The 16,154-nt window shown below is 57.1% G+C and overlaps 2 protein-coding genes across 5 annotated transcripts in view; one reads left to right on the forward strand and one right to left on the reverse strand.

Annotated features, from left to right (window-relative positions):
- Positions 1–5,543, reverse strand: part of GMEB1 (glucocorticoid modulatory element binding protein 1) — a 13,739-nt gene extending 8,196 nt beyond the window's left edge. For 3 of the 4 annotated variants that reach the window (XR_009115535.1, XM_058040095.1, XM_058040092.1), the window contains exons 1-6: positions 5,489–5,543; positions 3,931–4,091; positions 2,907–2,989; positions 1,836–1,960; positions 936–1,039; positions 371–525 (exon numbers count right to left, since the gene is read on the reverse strand). Coding sequence is in view for 3 of the 4 variants with exons in the window: in XM_058040095.1 (XP_057896078.1) it covers positions 371–525; positions 936–1,039; positions 1,836–1,960; positions 2,907–2,989; positions 3,931–4,058 (595 nt within the window). In the remaining variant the exon portion in view is untranslated. Of the gene's footprint in view, positions 1–370; positions 526–935; positions 1,040–1,835; positions 1,961–2,906; positions 2,990–3,930; positions 4,092–4,901; positions 5,036–5,488 lie in introns of those variants that run through there. The other variant, XM_058040093.1, reaches the window with a different exon arrangement.
- A 707-nt stretch (positions 5,544–6,250) lies between these two features.
- Positions 6,251–15,868, forward strand: LOC131093303 (discoidin, CUB and LCCL domain-containing protein 1-like). The gene is made up of 15 exons (XM_058040467.1): positions 6,251–8,397; positions 8,838–9,059; positions 11,259–11,396; positions 11,844–11,895; positions 12,081–12,153; positions 12,320–12,453; positions 12,593–12,630; positions 12,748–12,942; positions 13,631–13,752; positions 13,841–14,009; positions 14,125–14,217; positions 14,406–14,496; positions 14,689–14,726; positions 14,893–15,009; positions 15,460–15,868. The coding sequence occupies exons 1-15, from the start codon at positions 8,208–8,210 to the stop codon at positions 15,846–15,848; spliced, it is 2,061 nt and encodes a 686-aa protein (XP_057896450.1). The 5' UTR covers positions 6,251–8,207; the 3' UTR covers positions 15,849–15,868.
- Positions 15,869–16,154: the final 286 nt, after the last annotated feature.

Consider the following 16,154-nt stretch of genomic DNA (forward strand, 5'->3'; position numbering starts at 1 on the left):
GTCACAAATGGGAAATATATCGGAAAATGCTGTGCAAGCTCTCACAATTGTTTGCTCCCATGATGATCCCAGAACAAAGATCCCTGCAAGACTCTCAATCCTTCTCCTGGCTATGAAGGCTGCCTCTCTGGAAAGCAGCTTCTTGATGCCAGCTGTTTTCCAACCTTCCCAGTCCTGCAGAACAGAGCCCCCTGACAGATGCTGCCAAGACTTCTCCGAACAGACACAAGAAGCATTTTCCTTTCCAGAAACCAGAGCAATCTCCTGGTGGGACTGCCCTGATGTGCCTGGGAAGAAGGTGTGAAGTGCATGTAGGAGGGAGAGGAGCATCAGAGGGAAGTTCCCATGGCATTGGTAACTGGTTTCCTACCATCAGCTGAGGTTGGAGTCTGCACCACGCTCTGCTGCCCCGGCACTGGTGCTCTGGCACTGCTGATCAGGAGATCAAACTTGGTGCTTCGACAGGTGTTGGTACAAACTTTGTCATGTTGGTAGAAGTCAATCTGCCCTGAATCCATCATCTTCCTGTGCAGGGAGTGGGGATAGAATCAGGCTTAGTTCAAATCTCAGCCTAGAGACAAAAGGGAGTATTCCACCCGGGAAAGCTATGGTCATGGGAAGGAAAGAGAAAGAGAGATCCCCAGGCCACTCTGCACCCAAAAAATCTCCTGCAAGGCTTTCAAATGGCAAACACAAGAGACTCCCAGCTTCACACACACTGTTTCAGTACTGTTCCACCCCAGGTTCCCCAGGCAATGCCACTTCTGTCCAGGGTGAGGGATCCTGACTCTCAAATCATGGAGCCAGGATCTCTGCAGGCTGCAGGTACTGTGGGCCTCCAAGAGGCCTCCTGGGACTGCAACGCAGACAAAATGCCTGCTGGGGGTCCTGCAGCTGCAGGGGTGGAGCCCTGAAGCTGGACAGGGGTCAAATACCTTAGCATGATTCCTCCAAGGCGAATGGCTCTCTTCCAGTCCTTCAGGGTAGACTTCCCAGCCAGGTGAACAAAGTGCTTCGGGCTAATCAGTTGGTCATTGAACTGGCAACAAGACAAGCAAAGACTCAGCAAACAGGGAGGATTGGGACAGCCAGTACAGCTCATCTGAGCCCCTACTTCCACCCAGAGAGAGGAGCTGCTCCACAGATCCCTCCCAGCTTTGATCCCCTGGACACAGCAATGCTCACAGCTCCAGGAAGCATGTCTGTAGGGATGACCTGCCAACCATAGGCATTCAGAGCCCTAATCAAAAACAGCCCTTGAAGGGTTTATATGAACCAAAAATTCTCCAATGAACATGTAGGGTCATTTTGGAGATCACTACAGGAGGTTTCTCTTACATCCAATGGCCCAGCAGCATCTAGCTGACACAGGTTTTCCCTTGAGCATCTGTTCTGCCCTGCTCCAGTGACTTGAGTAGCTCCTGCTGAGGGGCAGGAGTACAAGGGACTTGGCTGTCAAACTGCCATGTTCTCAAGTGGGAAAAGGTAACATCAAGATTTCCCTTCTCAATGCAACCTGCTAGCCAAGGCAGTGACAGAAGTGGAATACCAGGACACCAAGGAAAAGGGAGGAGGCAAAGCTCTGCCAGATCTCAACACATATCTCCTGCCTGCCTTCAGTCCTTCCTCAACGGCAAATACCACTGAAATATGAAGGGGGTGATATCCTTCCCTCCTTAATCCACTCTTTCCATGCTTCTCCCCATGAAAAAACAACTTTTTGGCACCAACAGTCCAAGGACCCAGGATGAAACGCAAAAACTAAGGAATTCCTGTGGAGGCCAACCAGCACACATGAAGAGAAGAAAGGAATCCACTGTGAGTTTCTCCTTTACCTTCACACACTTGACATTAATTCCTGGGCAGACAAACTTCTTCCAGAGGAGGATGGCTTTGCTCTCCCCACAGGTGATGGGATAGGCAATCTCGATTTCCTCACTCGTTTCAAGGGTGCTGGGGTCTGAGGGAGGAATGGCTTAAAATTAAACTTTCCACCCAAGAGGCTCCAATCCCACAAGGCGGGAGCTGAAAGTTCATAGGTTATGAGACCTGCACGTGGGAAACCAAAAAAAAGGGCAGATCCCAGTTCAGGATCAGTCCTCTCCATCTTCTCAGAGTTAGTTCAGATTAACTCTAACAGCAACTGGCATCTGCTTTTTGGTATAACATTTGGCTCCAAATGAAGCTCAGCTATAAGGAAACACGAAATCAGAAATCCAACGCATCTTTAAGGGGGGAGGTGTCAGTGAGAACAATCTTAGAAGCAACAAAATGGTTTAAAATTTCAAGCACAGATATCTCTCAGATTTTTGCAGCTCTGGTATCTCTTTAGCAATGATATCAGATATTTACTGATAATATATTCTCTTCGTGTGCAGAGTTTCTGCTAATCCTGCCAAAAGACCCAAACCAACACAGAAAGCAGAACTCTAGTCAAGATCTACTGACAGCATTCATTGACAGGAGCCTTCTTCCACACACTGCTCAGGATGGGAGAGAGCAGTTGGAGCCAACCTGCTCAGTTCTTATGAACATCCAATCCAAACCATCAGACGCTAGTTCAGCAAAGACCCCACAACCAGAACCTGATGCTTCAGTCACCACATCCTCATCACTATCATTCCTGCTGCCAGTGTCGGCACACTAGGACTAGGGTGACATCCCGGCTCCCCTGGACCCCATGGGAGCCCTTACCATTCATTGAAGGAGAGCCGGGATCTCACTTCCAGGACTTTGAGACCAAGCAGTAACAGCAGACTCTTATTCCAGAGTAAGCCCAGCCCCTTTACCCACATCCATGCCTGGGAATCAGCATCTGCAGGGGCAGAGCCAGAAAGAAGCCCAGCGAACTGGAGAAAATTGGCCCTGCACAGGAGGGGATTCATCCACACCAAGTGGGAACTCACCAATCCCTTCTTCCAGCTTGTGGATGGTGTGGGTTTCCACGGCCACCACAGCGGCACTGGCCTCGGAGCCCTCTTGGTAAATCCTGTGGTGAAAGTGGCCATCCATAAACAAACTATATAAATCATGGGAAATTAGGATTCACAGCACAGGGTTAAAAAAAATCAGTAAATTTCTTTTTGCCTATCCTCAAGGGACATTAATTTTGTCTGATACAGTTGCAATCACCTGGAAATTTTTGGTAAATGCTAATAAAACAAAACACAAATAATCCCAAGGGCTGATAGATGCAGAGGCATTCCCAGCACTGTCATCCCACCCTCCACTCTGCCAGCACCACTGAGGCAGCTCTTCAGGCTTCCCTGTGCCTTTTCCTCTGCCCTTGGTCACCCTCGACAACAGGAAGCAGAGCCCAGTCTCCTAGGATTTCCCTTTCAGCCCTGTGTGACACTACAACACAGATGACCACAAAGGGAAGCTACTGTCAGGCCCACAGCCACCCTGCCCCTGCAAATATTATCAAATTAGAGCCAGTTTTTTTTCCATCCTGATTGATCCAGGGTGAAGATGAAGCCACTCTCTGCAGCAGCTGCCAGGGACCTACAAAATTCCCTCCACATCCCAGCCCCACATTATTTTAGAAGAGGATTATTTTAGGAGAGAGCTGGCACAGTGGCACATGAAGGCCTGAACACACAGACCACCACATCCAGCAGCTGCAGTGTGGCAAAAACCAGCCCGGGGACTGGAGAAGGAAGAGAGAGACTGGGACAGCACTGCTTCCACAATCTGGGAGCACTGCAGCAACACAGCCTTGCAGGACAATTTCAGCGCTCGGAGGCCCCATGACAACCATACACACAAAGATTTAAAGATTTAATCTGTTGTATTTTCTCTCTCCCCTTCATGGCACAAAACTGATGCAGATCTGGAAAACACAGTGACACACTGTACCCACACCATGAAAACCCACAGGGCTCCCCCCCATCCCACCTCACACCTCCCAGGTAGTACCATCCTACTCACCCTTGCTGCACCGGCTGGAGCTGCAAGATCACTTGGGTTTTGGTATCCTCCGGGCTCTCCCCTTCATTCCCGTCACTTGGTACAACCACCACATCCCCCACAGGGACGCTCACCTCGGCATTCGCCATCTCTCACATGAACGTGGCAAGGTTTTCTCCTCCCTGTGGATCATGAGAGCTGGGAACAGATCCCAGAGGCAGATCCCCCCAGTGTCATCCCACTCGTAACTTCCCGAGCCAGCAGCTCTCTCCAGCTCTGAACCCCCAACCTGGCACCAAGGAACAGACCCACATTGGTGGGTTTTGGCAAGAGTGTGTTTTCAACACAGAGCTTCTCCCACTGGCCCTGGACAGCGGTGCCTCCAGCCACCCCTGGAATGCTCTGGTCCACCCCTGGCATGTTCTGATCCCTCACTACCAGGAACATGCCTGTGGATGATCCTTCCCAGGACAAGCTGGTGTCAAGGTGTGGTGTTAACACAGGAGGACCTGACAGGGGGTCCCGGAGAAGCTGCACTCCCAGGGGATGGAGCCTATGGTTGTGCACAAGACACAGAGGTGGTTTGGTTACAATGTGTGCCTGGAGGTCATCCCTGCTAGCCTGAGGTCTACATGCTGCTGGGAAAGCCAGTCTCAGAATCGTGGAATGGTTCAGGTAAGAAGGAACTTGAAAGCTCATCTCATCCGACCTCCAGCCATGGACAGGGACACCTATCACTCGACCAGGTTGGTCCAAGCCCCATCCAGCCTGGCCTTGGACACTTCCAGGGATCCAGGGGCAGCCACCGCTTCTCTGGGCAACCTATGCCAGGGCGTCACCACTCTCACAGGGAACAATTTCTTCTCAATATCCCATGTAAATCTCAGAGATTTCAGGTCAGGATCTCCTGGCGAGTGACAGGGGTTTCGGTATCCCCTGGTTGGGATACACCAGGACAAACCCGGGGAGCCGCCGACACAGGGACTACGCACCCACCCGGCTCCAGGCGTGGGACTCCCGCGGTTTCCCGCACCTCATCCCGCTCCGAGGGGCAGACGGAGCCACCCGGGGCCCCTCGAGAGACGGCAGAGCTTCGCCAGGATACCTGGCGCGGGGGGGTCAATAGGACACGGACAAATCGCGGCGGCGATCACGCCGAGGCCTTAAAGGAGAAGGGGGGAGCTACACAAGGGAACCCCCCCGGGCCCCGCGGGGTCTCCGGGCCGCGGCTCGGGGGTCGCCACCTGCCCCGCGCCGGGGTCGAGAGGTCACGTGACACAGGACCGGCGGGACCACCCCGCGGCGCGCACGGCGGCGAAGGGGCGTGGCCTGCCCGGGGGAGGGGGCGTGGCCTCGGCCCCCCTCCCCACGGCGCTGGCTACCCCCCGCTGCCCCCCCCCACCCCCCACCCCGAGCGGCGCGCGCGCGACGCCCGCCCTCGCGGCAGCGGCGGCGGCACGTACGGCGGCGACCCCTCCCTCCCCTCTCGGCGGGGCCAGGCCCCCTCCCGCCTCGCCCCGCCCCTTCGCGCCGCATGGCCCCTCCCGGCCCCCGTAGCGCGGCGCCGGCTGGGCCTTACCGTCGGCGAGCGGCCGAAACCGGGGGCTGTGGGACGGGGGAACGGGGGGATGGGGAGGGGGGAGGCGGGCCGGGCAGCAGCAACGCATGCGCAGTGCCCGCCGCGGCCTCGGCCGCCAGCACTTCCGGCCGCCTCCTGCCTTAAAGGGGCCGACCGGTGAAGCACGCGGCGTTTTGCTGCTCTCTGGTGGCCGCCGGCAGTATCGCCTTCGCGGCGTCACCCGCCAGCCCAAGCCAGGAGTTGCAGGCGGGGCTGTCACGGCGAAGTTCGCTCCCCCCTGGTCACAGCAGCGAGTCGTAGAACGCACTACCGGGCATCTCCCGCCCCGCCCCAAGCCAGCCCCGGCGGGACCACCGGGACCTCCCACGGCCGGCCTGCCCAACCTCCCACCGCCCCTGCAGTGCGTGCCGGTCGACTGACAAGGGGTCCGACCAATGGTTACGCGGGGTCGGGCGGTGACAGCCAATGGGCGTGGCAGGGCGGAGAAGGGCGCGGCCGGGGCGACGGCGCTGCGGAGCCGTGGCGGGGCCAGGGTGGCGGCGGAGGGAGGAGGATGCGGGCGGGCGGCGGGGCGGCCTCGGGGGCGCTGGTGCTGGTCCGCCACTGCCTCCTGCTCGGCTCTCTGGGGCTGCGCTCGGCCGGCGCACAGGACGGTGAGTGCTGATTGCGGAGCACCGGCAGCGGGACATCCCACACCGAGACGCGGCACCGGGAGCCCCACTCCCACCGGTACCGTCGGAGCTTCTGCTTCGCTCGCCGGGATGGGACTGGAACTTGGTGCGGTATGGGGACTGGGAAGGGGGACCGAACGGGCTCGCCTCTGCACCGGGACGGGCTCTTCGCTGTGTCTGGACCGGGATCGAATCAGGATAGGCTCACGGGAACGGTTCCCTGCTGTGACCAGAGCAGACCACACCGGCACAGCGTCGTCGTGGTGCGCCTGCCCCGGTTCTTTTCCTGAACGGGATCTCTGCCATCCCTCTGTCCCGGTACCGACCTGGGACAGGGTCCCTGCCATCATTTTGCTCTGGTACCGAACCCAAACGATATCCTCGCCATCTCTCTGTCCCGGTACCGGACTGGACGGGGTCCCCGCCCTCCTTCTGTCCTGGTACTGGTCCGGGACGAGGTTCCCAGTATCCCTCTGCTCCGGTACCGGACGGGACGAGCTCTGTCCCTGCTCCCACCACCCCCGCATCACGCCGGTCCTGCACCAGCCCATTTTGCTCCCGCAGCCCCACCCCAACTCTCTCTGTCCCTGCCCCCGGTGGCGACTACGCCGGGGGTCCCGAGAGTCCGCGTTCGGCTCCATCCCGCCTGCAGGGCTTTCCCGGGGAACCCCTAATCCACGGGTTAAGAGGATCGCTGGGGTTTACGTGCAGAGCCGGGCAGTGGCCTCCATCCCCGGAATGCCGCTCCCGGGGGAATTTGTAACCGCGGGGTCCAGGACGACCCCGAGGAAATGTTCACCCAAACGTGATCCCAAAGTTCATGTTTCCCGGTGTCACTCGTCCCCAACTCATCCAAGAGCGAGGAAACAACGATGGGTCATCCAAAGCATTATCCCCGAGGGGAAACTGAGGCACGGGAACAGGCTGGGATCACTGGAGGCAGAATCCCAGTACGTTCCCGGTCAAAAAGTGTGGTTTGGGGCACATCACGCAACAGGTTTCCACCGGATTCCCAACCCACTGGTGGACACGGGGGAGCTTTCCCGGGGCCAGCCGCATGATCTCAGAGGCAGGAATGTGCCGGGCTTTTGTCGGAGCATCGCCCTGTTTTGTCTTTCTTGCATCCTGTAAGAAAACAAACAAATCCCTGGCAGGAATGATCCCAGCAGGGCCCGGCTGAGTTCACCCTCGCCCACCGGAAATCCAGTTTTCACATTTTTTGAGAGGGGAGTAAAGTTTCTGTGGCTGGGGGCAAGTCCCCTGTGGCTCTGTCTTGGCTATTCCTGGCCCCTTGGTATCATCTTTGGAGCCAAATTCCCAGGAGTGCCTGCATCTCTTCGTTTATCTCTGGCATTCCCTCTCGACATGCGCTGGTCACACTCAGGATGTTTTCAACAGATTTCCTTTCCTTGGGTTGGTTTTTTCCGGAATGGGTCCCCACAGCTCCTCTGCACTACCAGTATGGATGTAGAGTTAGGGGGATCCATCCAAGACCCCCCAGTTGCACCCCCCCAGTTGCACACAGGTCCAGCTGTCCTGGCCATAGAGGGTTTTCCATGCATATTCCAGTGGCTTCAACTTTCTGTGCTAGAAACTGCCCCCAAATACCCCAAATTTCTCTCCCCCAGCAGAGCATCCCTTCTGGGAGCTATTGTCCTGGCAGCCCTGGGGTCCCCGCTGGCCCCCAGCCCCCACTCTTGGAGGGCCTGATCCTTCCCAGCTCTGTTCTGTCAGTGGACACTGCCCAGAAAGGCGAAAAGTTGGTGATTTTTCCCAGTCCTACAGAATAAACCTCCCCCAGTTTGGATGCAAGCCCTTCCCACAGGCTGGAGAGGAGGGGACTCTGTGCCGGGGCTGGCATCTTTCACTGCCAGCCCCCTGGTTTTTATTCCTGTAGGATTTTCCCTTGCTGGCGCTTTGTGTTGTCTCCCAGCGACAGTAAGGGGAGCCAAGGCTGGGCAATTCTATGCCCACCATCCCTTTTCTTTCTGGCTGTGCCAGCATTATGCTTGGCAGGAGCAACAGCTTTTGGGGGATGTGAGGAGGAGATGTTGAGCACCGGACCCCTACAAACGCCTGGCCCACACAGTGGGGCTAAGTGGTGCTTTCCCCCTTTCCCTGCACTCCACTTCTGCCCAGAAATTATGGCCAGGTCTCAATGCCTGATGCTTTCAGCTTATTTCCAGGATATTCCCTCATGCCCAAAGGCAGTGAGCCCAGAGAAAAGCCCCTTTTGTGGTGAGTCTGGCATCATCCTGGGAAGGATGCAATGGGAATGCAGCTGCCCAAGGTTATCCTCGAGGTCAAGGCTGCAGTCAGGGGTTCCTGGGGCTGCTCGGTGCTGTACAGCCCCATGGAGTGGGGATATTCTCTCCTTTAATCCTTTTATATCCCCCCAAATTGGGGTTGTCCTGGACTGGAGGATGTAGAGGAGCTGGAGGTAGAGGGTCATGCTGGGTGGCTGTGGGGGAACCTATGGCAGCTTCATCCCTGGATCCCCCTGTGGACAGTTCCCAGTCCCAAGAGCATCCAGAAAAGCCACCAGAAAATAATGCTTTGGATAAGGAAAACATCTGAAGAGGCTGAAGGTGCCCAGGGGTTGTTCTGGGGGCCTCACCAAGGGGGGAAACTGAGGCAGGGAACAGCCTTTCTGAGCACTATCCCCGGTGCGTCTGCAGGAAACGGCTGTGGCCACACGCTGCTGACACCCCACAGTGGCACCCTGAGCTCCAAGAACTACCCGGGCACGTATCCCAACCACACCATGTGTTGCTGGCGGCTCCAAGCCCCCCCGGGCTCCTCCCTACTCCTGGCATTTGGGGATGTGGATCTGGAGCCCTCAGAGCACTGTGCCCACAGCTCCTTGCTGCTCGCTGACCCCCAGACCGGCACTGCCTACGGTAAGGGGGTCCTGGGGGAATGGAGGCAAGGGTGATACAGTGTTGTGGATAGGGAGAATAACAGGAAAATCTGGGGTTTTAGCTGATTTCATCATGAGGAGGGAGAATATCTAAGGAGGAGGGTAAACAAGTGGGGCAGTATCCAAGGAGGGGGATATCCAAGGAGAGGGTATCCGAGGAGGGGAATATCAGAGGACAAGGGGTATCTGGTATGTGACAAGTGGGTTATCCAAAGAAGAGAAATATCCAAGGAAGGGGATACACAAATAGTGGTATCCCAAAGATAAGGGTTGATATCCAAGGAGGAGGATATAGAAGGAGAGTAATATTTGTGAATGGGGATATTTGAGGAGATGGGTACGTGGGAAACTGCCCAGCTGGGACAAGATGCAGCCACTGAATAATTAATTTGTCGGACCAGCCACTGCCCAAACACTTCCAGGATTTTCCCAGACAGATTTACTGGTCTTGGAGGGATTTGGCAGCACTGGGAACATGACCAATGCTGAGGAAAATATCTTGGGGGTGGGGGGAAGCATCAAGTGGTGGGGTGGGATGGAGGAGCAGCGCTGGTGAGGGGCAGGGGCTGGACAGGAGATGCAGTGGGAAATACAGGATCGAAAGGAGCTGGCTTGGATCCACGGGACTGGGAGTTTTCCCTGTTCTTCAGGGTTTTCACCCTTTCTGGGCTGGTCCCCAAAGGAGTGACAGCACACAAGGTCCCTGGTCCCCATCCCCTCTGCTGTGGCCTCAGGGACATAATTGTCCCCAAAGCTAAGAGACATCCTGGCCCCATGCTGAGATACAGCAATGTGGGAAAGGGGGGGGACTCCCAGATGATGCTCTTGGGGGGCTGTGGGAGGTGGCCAGGCACCCACAGACCCTTTGGGTGCCCCCAGAGCCATGCCAGCATGACACAGAGCTTGGGTTCCACTCCCTCTCCCGTGGCTGACACTGGTCCTTGAGAAGTTCCAGATGTTTTCTGGGAAGCGGCTGGAGCAGGCAGAGGCCGTGGGCTCGTTCCCTGACTCAGAGCTGGTGTCTGGCCGCTGGCCTGATTCTGCTGGGATGTGGCAGGGTCTCCATGGGGGTGGCAGCTTCTGGGGCTCAGCTGAGGGGTCCCCAGCTCCCAGGGTATCACCAAGATCCATACAGAGGTGGCACCAGTGACCCAGGGCAGCGCTGCCATCTGGCAACCAGTGGAAGAGAAATCTGCAGGGGGTTCATCTGCATCTCATCTGCATATTGTGCAGATCTCAGTTCTGGCACAGTGAGATGTGTGAGATATATGTGAGATCTCTGCGCGCACATGTGTCCCACATCCCCTGGGATCGACCTCCTGGTTCAATATGATCCAGGCACAATGAGGGTGTGAGTCAGGGTAGAGAAACTGAGGCACAGGGGGAAGTGTCACCAGCAGCCCCAGGGGAACACAAGGACACAGTTCCCTGTCCCCAGGACAATGATGGCATTTGCTCAAAACACCTCTGTGTGTCCAGAGGCCCAAGTGATAGGCATGATACAGAGCAGAGCAATGTGAGGGACAGGGGGTGATGGCAGTCCAGGGATTGGGGCCACGTTCTGTCCCCAGCTGGAACCAGAGATGTCCCTAAGGAATCCGCCTGCTTGCTAAGCTGAAGTTTTAATCAGAGAGATAGAATTGCAAATTAATGTGGATTAAATGGGGGGAGGGAGCAGTTTAGGAGGCAGCTTCAGCAGCACCTATGAAAGGGGCCATGTGGAGGAGACAAGGACATGGCTCCCATTTTGGGGTCCTATGGGGTGATGCCATGTGTACCAGTCCCTGCAGTGGGGGATGTGGTGGCAGGTGCCCAATGAGGGCAATAGAGCCACCCTGGGGCTGGGACCAGCCTGGGCATGGGACCATCCTGTCATGATGTTGCCCTGACCTGGGACCACCCTGGGTGTGGGACTATCCTGAAATATGAAACCATCTTCAAGACAGGACCAGCCTGGCATAGGTCCATGCTTCATGGGATAACCCTTCAGCACTCTGGTGGGGATGGGTCACTCTGGATGTGGAACAACTCTGGGACCACCCTGAGCACAGTCCAAATGCCTGAGCCCCCCTGGCTCTGGTGAGGGCCAGGCCAGAGGAGGTGGAGTCCTGGGGTCTATGTGTTGAAGTGTGTCTCCAGGGACCCCAAATCCTCTCCTTGGTGCCATCCCTGCTGGCAGGGCCCTACTGCAGGAACTCCGTCCCTTCTGCCCCACTCCTGGTGACAAACTCCAGCACTGTGACCGTCCTGTTCAACAGCACCAGCCACCGCTCGGGACGAGGCCTCCTCATGTCCTATGCCACCTCACAGCACCCAGGTATGGGAGCAGCATCCCCTGGCATGCAGAGACACCCCTGGGATGTGTCCTGGCCCATGCAAGGACATGAAGGAAGCTCCTTGCTGACCCCAGCATGAGCTTCCATTGCCCTGAGCTCCCAAACTTCCATGTTCTCCCTGGCTGGAGGCAAATGTGGGAGACCCACAGGCCATACAGACCCCTCTGAGAACCCTGAACCCCCAAGGCAGGTGGCACCCCAGTATCAGGCATAGCCACAGGCAGCATAGGTTGTGCCATGGGGCCAATGGCTGCAGGGACCAAGGGGCCATCCCTCCCTGCCCCTCCAGACAGTGGGGCATGAAGGGCAGAACCCAAATGAGGAGCAGGATTCAGTTGGGAAGGGGAATGGAGTGCCCTGAGGCAGAAGTGGGTGTGTGCTGTGGGGCAGGTGGGGATCCCTTACCCTGGGGTGTTCCTGCCTTGCAGACCTGATCTCCTGCCTAGTTCGAGGCACTCATTACACCCAGGAGTACATCAGGTGAGTGGTCGGGGTGGGGAATGGTCCCATTTTGGACTCCCCTGCTGCAGGGGTCCCTATCAATCCTGGTTTCATCCCCATCCCTCTCCTGACGTACAGCTCCGGTGGGATGGGGAGCAGAGTGGGTATGAAGAGAGGGTTTGGATGGGAGGGAGCCCTGACCCACCGCTTACCATGTGTTTCAGTGTGTACTGCCCTGCAGGCTGCAAGGACATCCATGGGGACATCTGGGGCAACCCGAGCCAGGGCTATCGGGACGTAAGTGTGGGCACCATGGTGCACCTGCTGGGGATGGTCCCCACAGCACATGTGGCCACTGCTTGTCACCCTCAGCAACCCAGAGGTGATGAGTGTGGCCTTGGGGGGCCCCACGGGGTGCTCAGGCCTGCCGTGGGGGGCTGCCCTTACTACCCACTCCCTACAGACATCGGTGCTGTGCAAGGCAGCTGTGCATGCTGGGGTGATTGCGGATGAGCTGGGAGGGCAGGTCACCCTGTCCCGAGAGAAGGGGATCACGCTCTATGAGTCAGCCTTTGCCAATGGGCTCCGCTCCAAAAGGTGGGTGAGGAGTGGCTGGGGCTGCACCCCCCATGGAGCTGCAGGACCCACTCACACTGACACTGGGAAACTGCCACCCCTCAGAGACCCTAGGGTTTGCTCACCCTGTTTGATGCTCCCCCTGCTTTCTTCCACACAGGGGATCTCTCTCTGAGAAGCGACTTGTATTCCACAAAGGTATTTTTTCCCATTTCCCTTGAAATTAAGGGAGGATTTTAGCTGTCAGACCTGCTGCCACTCCCCTGTGCCTAGTTGAGGTTTCCAGGTTCCCAGTGTGCTGTCTCCTGTCCCCAGCCTGTGATGATGTGCTGGAGGTGGTCACCTTCAATGCCTCGTCCTGGTGGCATGAGGTGGACGTGCTGGGCCAGGACCGAGCCTGGGTGGCCGAACGAGCAGCACTTAGCACCACTGACCATTCCTGGGCAGCTGAACCCGGTGCCAAGGCTGCCTGGCTGGAGCTGGACCTGGGCACCCGAAAGAATGTCACAGGTGAGAGTTGGCCGAGTGAGACAACAGCTGCCTATGTCCCCATGCTACCCTGATGACTGTCCTCCTGCTGTGCTAGCTTCACTGATCCCCACAAAAATGCCCAGGGCAGTTGCACCTCTATAACTCCCAGGATAGACTGGAGTTCATTGTGCCGTGGTTTTACTGGTGCAAACAAGGATGCAAAGCATACCAGCCCCTCTGGCTGCTCCTGTCCTCCTTTTGTTCCTTTGCCCCCCTCATCTGCAGTCATTTCTGGGATGAACAAGTTAATATTATGCTCTTGCATCTGGTGCCAGTGAGCGTCTTTTGTGCGGCCCGAGCCTGCCAAAAGCAGGGGCTTTGTGTGCCAGCAACTGGCGACCGCAGCAAGGAAAATGGGAACATTGTCCAGCCAGAGGTTGGAGGAGGGAGGAATGCAGGGCTAGCAGCCGGGGCTGGAGGTTATCAGTTCGTGGGGGCAGACCAGAGTATCCCACACTGGAATCTGCCACCCAAATCCCCTCCCAGGGTCAGAAGGATCCCCCTCTGCCAGGTGATGTGTCCTGCCATAATAGTCCTTTCCCAGCTGGGTCTTGAGTATCTCAGAGATAAAGGGCTATTCCAGCTGGGAGAAGAGGGCAGTGGGGTAGAGGGCAGCCCTTCCCCAGCCCCCTAACTGACAGCAGGGAACTCCCTCCTGCATTCACAGGCATCATCACAAAGGGCTCCTCTGAGCAGCACGACTACTACGTGACGTCCTACCATGTCTCCTCTAGCCGCGACGGGAAGAATTGGAGACCTTACAGAGGCAGCAGTGGTCAGGAGGACAAGGTGGGCATGTGGAGAATATCCCTGAGCAGGCTGAGAACCCCTGCCAGTGGATATTTAGCCACTGGTGCCTCTTCACCCTCTCTGGTAGGTGTTTGAAGGAAATGCTGACAGCCACGGGGAGGTCTCTAACGCCTTTATCCCCCCCATCGTCGCCCGCTACATCCGTGTCACACCGCAGAGCTGGCACCAGCGCATTGCCCTGAAGGTGGCCCTGATGGGCTGCCAGCTGGCACGGGTCCGCATACCCCGTCCCTATGGTGAGACCCTCCACAGGAGCTCACACCCCCATATCTGAAACATCCTCCTGGGACCTTCACCTTCCTGTGCACCCTGTGGTGGTTCCACAGTCACGGTCCCTGCTCTGTCCTGTAGAGCCCAGTGTCCCCAAGGAGGTGCTTGAAGCCACCAGCCACCCAGCCAGCCACACCCCCATCCCTGGCATTGCCCTGGACCCGGAGAAGGCAGGTGGGTGCCATGGGGGGGCTGTCCTTGGGGTGCAGCATTGTCTTTTGGTGTTCAAGGTGCCATTGGGGCTTCATCCCACCGTGGGTACACATTTTCCTCCTCTAGTGGCCCCAGGTGGGCTTCTGGCACTCATGGGTGCAAAGCGGTGGAATGGGGCCCAGGGCACTGACACTGCACTCCCTCCCTAGGCTCCACACTGCTGGTGATACTGCTTATTGGAGGCTTTGTGCTCCTCTGCTCCTGCCTCCTGCTCCTGGCTTTCCTCTGCCACAGGAAGAGGTTGGTCCTGCCTTATCCCCTGCTTTGCCCTGGGGAGCTCAGCATCACCTCCCCAGATTCCAGCAGCTTCATCTAGCTGCTCACCAGGTCCCAAGGAGCACAGCCCCTAAGGCAGTGGGTGTGAGGAGATAGGTGGTGGTGGGCCCAGGGTAGCTGGGACCTCTTGTCTCATCTTGCATCTCCCCTTGGCAGGAAATCAACAGTGGAGCTGAACTGTGGGATCACAAAAGGTAAAAGGGTTCACAACTCCTCCCCAAAATCAGGGGTCTATGTGCTGTGGGGTGCAGCTGGTTTAACTGATGCTGCTGCCAAGCTTGGACTTGTTCCATGTCCCAGGGGCACTTGCACGTCCAGGTGACAGTCTATGACAATCGAGGGTTTCCTTTCCCTGTCCAGGGTACCCCAAGTTGGAGTCGAGCCAGGTCTGCTCCCTGCAGAGCCTGCCAGCCCCCAGCCTGGCCTCCTTCCCCATGGCCCCCACACCAGGGGACCTCAGCTGGACCCATTCGCCAGGTAACAGGGACATCAGGGCAGGAACTGGTCCCTCGGGCCAGAGCTGGAGCCGAATCTTCCCAATCGTACCTCTTTCCCCATTATGGTCTGACCCCTCCTGCATCGTGGACCTGTGCAACAAGAAGGCCCTGATAAATTAGACATGCCCATTTAATTATTATAATTAATTATTATAATTTATTGTAATAGCACCACACATTATTTAGTAGTAGTAGTCCACCTCAATTACAGCTGTTGGCACTGGAGGGTGGCTGGGGACAGCAGGAGCCCCTCTCTGTGGTGAGGCAAAGGAATGTGGGTTCTCCATGGGTGGGTACCCTGTGTTGGGTGGGTTTTAGCAGTTTTTCTATCCCTGAAAGTCCAAACATGCTCAGTTTTTCAACCCACCTCACCCACCTCTGCTGCAGCACCACCACCCTCCCTCCTCACATGGCAGCCTCCCTGTTTCAGAGTACACTGAGCCAGACCTGGTGCAGGCGAACCCCAGCAGCCAGACAGGTCCCTCCACCTTCAAACCACTCTTAGAAGAGGGCTACACTCTACCACTGGTCCTGAACCACTACGACGTCCCAGGGAAGCACAATGAGTACGCGGAGCCACTGCCGCCAGAGCCTGAGTACGCCATGCCATTCAGTGAGCCGGAGCCTGCCGGGATGCACCGCAGCACTTGCATCATCACAGGACCTGCCGAGTGCTCCCCGGGGCAGTACCAGACCCCTGCCCTGCGGCCCGGGGAGCTGCCAGCTGCGGTGGAGGGGACTGGCACTCCCTGTTCTGAGGAGTCCCGTGGGTGGCCTAGGCACTGTCCCCTCGCACACGTGTACCATGAGGCTTTGTGAGGAGGGGAGCACAACAGCACGGTATTGGGGGGAGGGGGCGGAAAGCGTGTAAAGGAGGACCTTCCCCGCGCTCGCAGTGGGCTTTTTAAAAGTAATCGTATGTAAATATATGCTTTATACATAGAAAGACAGATACGGAGTGGAGTGCCTTGCAACGCCTGCTGCCCGGGGATGCAACCAATGCACCCGGGCCAGACTGTTACAGTCCTTGTCCCGCCTCTCCCGCCGTCCGTGGTGTCTCGGCTCCACCCCTGCTCACACAGGGCGCAGTACACCTGAGCACCAGGAGCCGCTCGCAGTAGCGAA

This window comes from Melospiza georgiana, chromosome 24, assembly GCF_028018845.1.
Source record: "Melospiza georgiana isolate bMelGeo1 chromosome 24, bMelGeo1.pri, whole genome shotgun sequence".
Taxonomy (NCBI): Eukaryota; Metazoa; Chordata; class Aves; order Passeriformes; family Passerellidae; genus Melospiza; species Melospiza georgiana.